The sequence below is a fragment of the Pseudochaenichthys georgianus genome, chromosome 11 (genome assembly GCF_902827115.2).
Source record: "Pseudochaenichthys georgianus chromosome 11, fPseGeo1.2, whole genome shotgun sequence".
Lineage (NCBI taxonomy): Eukaryota > Metazoa > Chordata > Actinopteri > Perciformes > Channichthyidae > Pseudochaenichthys > Pseudochaenichthys georgianus.
Genome location: NC_047513.1, coordinates 21,675,293 through 21,682,400, shown reverse-complemented (window position 1 = coordinate 21,682,400; position 7,108 = coordinate 21,675,293). Strand labels below are relative to the sequence as shown.

General features: G+C 41.1%; 1 protein-coding gene across 1 annotated transcript in view; it reads right to left on the bottom strand.

Annotated features, from left to right (window-relative positions):
* Nucleotides 1-4,648: 4,648 nt before the first annotated feature.
* gabbr2 (gamma-aminobutyric acid (GABA) B receptor, 2) overlaps nucleotides 4,649-7,108 on the bottom strand; it is a 188,709-nt gene continuing 186,249 nt past the window's right edge. The window contains exon 19 of the mRNA XM_034093795.2: nucleotides 4,649-5,410. Coding sequence (XP_033949686.1) covers nucleotides 5,245-5,410 — 166 coding nt within the window. The 3' untranslated portion in view covers nucleotides 4,649-5,244. The remainder of the gene's footprint in view (nucleotides 5,411-7,108) is intronic.

Sequence of the window (7,108 nt, the reverse complement as noted above, 5' to 3'; positions counted from 1 at the left end):
ACACCGGGCTCGAGTTACCGAGTTAACCAGTGTCGTAGGACCGTTTAGCGAGAGTGCGTTTGTTTTGGATGAGGTAAACCGGGTAACTCAAACATATCCAGGGTATGTTGAACTGGATTCGTAGTACAGGCCTCAGGTGTACAGCTTCTGATTTAGTTTAGTTTATTTGTTTATAGTGTCGTGGACAGTCCCCATTGATCAACTGTCACAAAACAGTAAATTAGGCAGCTTGAGCCAACATTGCTCATTTCCAGCTGTTGTCCCCGGCCAGATAACAATGGACACCCCTTAAAATCACAATACTACTACTTTAACTATATTTGATTTGTAAGAAAGCCCTTCTGCGGGACAACACTCAGTATATTTCAGTGTATGTTATGTTACTCACAGTGGAGGAATACGTCAGCCAGCTGCTCTTCTGCGACTCCAAGAGGAACTCGGTTTGCAACCACGTCTAGCATCCACATGCTAAATATTTGAGAGGGAGGATGACGAAAAGCTCTGACAACACTCACACCAGATATGAATGACACCCGAACGCTGGATGCAAACACACAGTGACACTTTCATTAACCCTCTCACACACTCGCCTCCATCCTGTTTGCCACTGAGTTCCTCCTTACTTTTAAATTATTTATCGACCTCCACTTGCAAGGCTTTTCATTGCAAATGTATTTTTCCTTTGCAGTGTGTGAGGGCAGTGTGAGCCTGCTGTGTTCCTGTTGGTGTGCCAATTAACATCCTCAATGTTGACTGGCTAGGGAATCACAAGGGTGTCCATGCCTCCATTTTTAGAGGGTGGGATCAACAAGATTTTTTACTTGACGGTTGATTATTTCTAATGTCTAAAAGCTCTGTCTTGCTTTTTAAAAGGGTTAGGTCTTACCTCAAGTCCCTGGCAAGCCTCACTACACATTAAAGTAATTATTGCCATTTCTTCTCACACTGTATACATAGCAGGGAGATTTACATTAACACAAATTCTAATTCATTTTGTTATTTTGTTGTCTGTCAGTGGTTGTACTCATCAGAACAGACATTTTGAAGCATCTCCAGAGGAAAATCCCCAAATTAATGATGGCCGATATCCATTTTGTAACACTTTTCCTACTGGTTCAAGACTGTTTAAATGGCCAAGATTTCATATTTAATAAAAAAATTAAAGGTAATCTAGGGAAATTCAAACTGTAAGACATTACCATTCACATAGAGGCGGCTTTATATTTGGTGGACAGGTAAAACAACTATTGCTCAGCTAATTAGTCATAGAAAAAGTGATTATCTTTGTTACACATTTTACAAATATCCATTCGCACTTCATACATTTTACCCTCTTGCATGAAATGTGTCTGTTAAAATGAAAACATTCAGATGATATGGAAATGGGATGAGTGCTAAGCGTAGCATTTTAATTTGAGCTTTTATTAATTAATGGCAAAACATGTTTCATCTCACACATTGAACTCAGTGGAAGGGGAATAAAGAGGCACATTTTGCCACGTTAGATCTTTGTTCCTTTAAGGGTGGGTTTGCACGGTGCGCCAGGTTAGGGTTGTGGAAGGGTTTAAAGGGTGACCAGAAAGAAAAGTAAAAGACAAAAAAAGGATTTCAGCAGTCAGCAAAAACATGATAAACTTCAAAGAAAGATTTGACCTTTAGGAACCCTAAAGATGGACTAGTTTGCTAATAGCCGTTAAATCAACAATATAAATGCAAATATACTTTGGAGAAGCACAGCAATGATTCTAAAACATCAACAATTATTTTCAGTCTCACTTTATTTAACGATGATGTGAAAAGTAAAGGCTGTCCATAACATTCAGACAATAAAATAAGAATGTTGTTCAAACCCCCCACCCCTCCCGCCCCCAACAACTAATGGCTCCAAAAAAAAAATGTCAGGTGTTCCAAGTGTGATACTTATTTTATACAACTTTTTCATATCTATACCTCATCTGTACATAACATAGTTACAGATACTGTAAATTAAAAAAACAACTTCCAAGTATCCTTGTGGCGTATTTGTGAAATATTTCCTATGTAAAAATGAGAATGTACGTAAATATCTTTTCACATATACATATATATAGTTCTCTATTCTTTCTGTAATAAGAAAACAATTATTGCCCCGCTTGCATTTAACGTAGGTTTTTGTTTTTCTGTTTTAAACTTTTTATCTGAACTGAACTCCATGTGATACCACATATCAAACTGACAAAACAGTAACAGTATGGACCTGTGTGTTTTTCCACTAAATATATACGTCATATTGTTATATTTTTGGACATGTATGTTTCGTGTTCTCCAGAAACCCTGATGATGACACATACAAAGATATAATTAAATACGTATATATGTCACTTGGTTCTGAAAACTGAAAAGGTAAAAAGACCTGTAGCAAATACAAACCATCGTCATGATTCATTACAGGAAATGATGAGCCCTTGACCTACCACGATTGCATTTGAACGATTTTTCATCAATGTTGAAAAAAAGTTGGAAATGAATCTTAATAAAAGAAGAAGCAAAAAACCAGGGCACATATAACAGAAAACAGAACAATACCTGATGATCTGCATTTGGCATTTTAGATGGACTAAAAAAACGTCATTTTGTAATTTTGGTAAATGCCAGGAGTGGGTTATTAGGATTGATCGTTTGCTACTACTTTCACTTTATTGCCCTCAGTGAATAACTGCTAAACCAGTAGCATAGTCGATATGATGATGTCGAGTTTGTCCACTGAGAATCTTGGCATTGACACGTGTGAGCTGATCAACAGGTTAACTTAAAAATCCAAATTGTAGGTGAGAGGATGAAACGACAGAGTGGATTTGTCACGACAGTTTTCAAAAAACAGTTACCTCTGTGAATTATACATTTCATTTCATGCCGTCTTGAGAAAGCCAAATACCAAATATTCCATACATGGACACCATCATCGGGGTATCAGCAAATTGTACACAATCACATATAATGTAATATATAAAATGTGCAGTTGGGTTTTCTTCTCCCGTAGGAAGATCCAACCCTCTGACAATGTCTCGCACTCGCTTCTCAAGTGACTCGTGATTCTCTGTTGGCAAAGGTGCGGGAGAAGCCGTGACTCCTGGGAGGTCTGTGCTCGGGGTTTCCCTGCTCCTGTGCTCAGCAGGGGCTGGAAGGGGAGGAGCTCTGAGGGGAAGTCACCCTGATATGTCCGACAGCAGGTGGACGTCTGCTAGCTTCACTCCGACTCTGTATCCGGCCTTACAGCTAAAGACGGTGTTTCTGATCAGACAACGACTCGCAGAAGTGGAGTTTGGCCAAGTCCTCCCACTCTGTCCCATGCATTGAGACATTTAATTGAAATAGACCTATGACACGCTGTTCAGTTTACAGATGTGGTTGTAGTTCTCTGGGTCTCCCCCTGTTAATGTACTGTGGGTCCTGCAGGCTACAATATAAGACAACAGGCACAGCGTTCAACAAACGCCTTAAAAACTAAAAACCAAGACACCAATGGTGAAACATATGCTAAGAACAAACCTTCTCACACTCTATAGAAAGTCCTTTTTTTTTTTTTGTCCGGAGGCTCTCTTTGCTTTTCTCCTGCATGAGGACAGTTTTACAAAAAAGAAAAAAAGACGACACCGTGTCGACGACTGTTTTGCTCAGTGCAGCCTTTTTGGGCCCAGTTCAACGGCACTGAATAACTCCATGAATCTCCATAGCAACTGAGGTATGTTCACTGTTGCTAAGTGTGAAGTGATTTTTCTTGACACTCAATACGACAGAAAGCCCTGTGCCTGTGCTTTATGCTCTTTCACTGTGACCAGCAGTGGTGTCTTCACCGACTTGGGGCGTTCATCGTCTTCACTACCACTCGTGGAAATTCAGGTCAGCCATTTCATCCAAACTTGTTGTGGAACTGGTAGACCTACATCCTTTCCAGCATCACTTCTTCAGTGGTATTTCCTTGTCGTGACCCCGTCCCCCGTGTCTGTGCTGGTTAGCTGTGAGGGCTCGATCAGAGGGACGTCCCAACAGTCTGTAGAGACCCCTCTGTGGGGGTCAATATGACCAGGCCCGTCTGAGAAGCACCGGAGTGAATAAGGTGCTCTCTTAAGTGTTCATCTGAATGTGTGCATTTCTTGGCATATAACACACATAAATAATAACTGTGGAACACTCTTGCCGTGCCTCATAGCTCGATTTGCTAACATATGCAGCCTGGGAGACCTGTTAAAAGGCAAAGCATCAATATTCTGTATAACATGCTTTCTGAGGACATATTAAGCATATTTTAAAATATGAAAGGTCTATGCAAAGTTTGATGTGAATTCTCTGATGGAACCAGTGGTGCAAATGTAGCAAAGTGGGAAAAAAGAGCCATGTGTTAGAGCAAGAGGCCTCTGGTGCCTCTTCCTGTTCAGTGACTCACAAGCTTAGATGTATCTTACTTTGCTGCCCATAAGCTAATCTATCAACAGTAACACAAACCGATTCAGATCTCTTTCATAAGCCTATTTCTTTGTAGGTTGCCTTGTCATGATTGCCTGCCTCTCTCACAACGTCTACACATAGAACCCCTTTTAATTGTCCATTCACAGCATATACAAAGCTTACAGTACATCAAAGTCAGAAATGATAGTATTTACATGTCTCCACAAGAACGGGAAGGGATCAGGGAGTAAATTGGATGATTTTCCTTTGTTGGGTCTTTGTAGATTCCACGTCTCCTCACCGGTATATAGTCACTGAAGCGGTGAAATACTCCAGTTAGATGACGAGTCATACGAACAACAGATACGGAGCAGAAACAGGCGGTCCCCTCTGAAGCAGATAAGGCTACACACAGGTCAGGGAGTCCACGCTGCTCTGATCGGGGGTCAGTGTGTTTGTGCATATATATATATATGTTTGTGTTTGTTTGACTGTGCATATGTGAATATGCCTGGGCAAGGGGAGCAGATGAACAAGGGGGACATTGCTGTGAATCATGGGAGTTAGTGTCATCCAGTGCCCACTCTGTCTCCTCCCACCCCTTCCTGACTGAGGGTTCCAGTTCTCAAGAGAGGCAGGGGTGAAGAGAAGTATGAAGAGTGAAACTCGGCCCCACCTTCCTCTCTTCTCCCCCTGTCCTCCTAGTTGCGAGACAAAATACGCACGAACGCTGATGATATCAGTCTATTTGTTGTAGAAAAAAAGAACCATATATGTCTCCTCTGCAAAGAGCCAGGTGGGGGGGGGGGTGAAGGAAGCTCACAGGCCAGAGACCATCACCCGGTAAGAGGGAGGCATGTGTCTGTGCCGCGGGCTGGAACCAGGGCTGCCGTTGGGGCTGGTGCAGCTGGCGTCCACCCCTCCTATGGAGGGCAGGTAGGCGTGGTGCAGGATGGGAAGCTGCAAGGAGAGGCGGCGCTGTATGCTGGAAATAAAGAATATACAATGTAAGAGATAGAGAGTGATAAAGTACATTAACTATAAATAAATAAATAAAGATTGAGATTAATTTAAGTAATTTTGCGGTAGTTCACGTGTATTTGTATTACATTTCTTTGTGTTTTTTTCCTTTTAATCCATATTTTCAAATGTTATGATCAACGTTGACTTTGAAGATTATACATTTACTAGCCCAATAATTAACAACATTAATTCTGGTGTAAACCATCCTGACCAGCACATCCTTACTCGCCCCCCACTTACTGTACATAATGGGCACTAAAGTTCCAGGAAGGGCATTGAACATGTTTTGTATAAAAGCTCTGCAAAGTCCTACAGTATTAAATGTAAAAATGTGGGATTCAGGGTTGGATTTACATTTAACATATTATTAACTTTAAATTCCAATACCATCCCTTACCTATAAAGTAGTAAAACTTAGTGCCAATACTCCCCCTGCTCATTCATTCTAAGCACTTACCTACTGTACTGCATATTTACACAGTATATTATAACTATTGCAGAGTCCTGAAAAAAGGCTCAATGGACAATGATTGGTTGTTTTTACCAGCATGTTTAAATGGAGTACTAATGTAGAAACATGCAGCTACAGAGATGAAACACTGACATGGTGAAGGTGAATCACAACAGTCAGGTGAAGAAGTTTACACCAGCCCTCAGGATTTCTTCTAATTGTTTTTTTCTTTGTTCTTTAGCGCCCTCATTCCTTTCTTCGCTTCTCTTCACTAAACCCTTAATCCACCGTGCCTCTCAGCTTCTGGGATCATCTGACAAAAAGAACATTTCATGCTTCCGCCTGCTGTGACTCTTCGCACCCTGCCTCGCCAGAGCTAGCACCACTGCCAGCCGTTTGCAAGGAAATTACATAACCAAATGCCAGTTATGTAAAAAGTTAAGAGAGGGCGGGGGGGGATAGGGGGATGTAATCCAAGCTCATTCCAGAGACCTAGAAACATTTCTTAATTATAAATGCATATGAATTGTCCTCAGGCCTATTCACTTATTCTGACCTGTCCTATTTGGGAGGGAAAAGCAATTCTCCTTGCTCATAAAGGGTTTATTTGTATTTATGGATGTATCATACTGTATAGGACACAGACAACACATTGAACATGGTGCACCTGGTGCTTGACTTTTGTCATTCCTCTACATTTACTCTCATCATACCTTTTTTCTCACTTCTTTTTATTTGTCTCTTCTTTCTCTCTCCCTGCCTCTTCGTCTCTTTTCCCTCCATGTGATAAAACATTTATGCGGCATGGGAATAGCTGTGAGTGTTCCTTTACTTCTGTTCTCCTCCCTGCCTATTTTCAGAGCTGCTTCCAATGCGAGCTGTATACATCACTGGTTACATAAGCCTGTGAGTCTCTACCTCTTTCTTTCTCTCCTCCTCCTCGTCTTTGTCTCTCTTTCCCGTCCTTCTTTCTTAATCTAACTTCTTCCTGTAACTGCCCTCTATTCAATATTTGTAATAATATGTATCCCTCTACGTAGTGCATTGTGAGTCTAGTTAAGCAAATGTGGGAGGGAGAGCTCTCAATGATGCATGAAGTGTTCCCCCCCATTGATGAAGTCAACATCCCTCACCTTTGCTTGCTTATAAATAGTAAATCACTATTTGTTGGTATGGAGATCATCTCCTTTTAGAAGTTGGGACAACAAA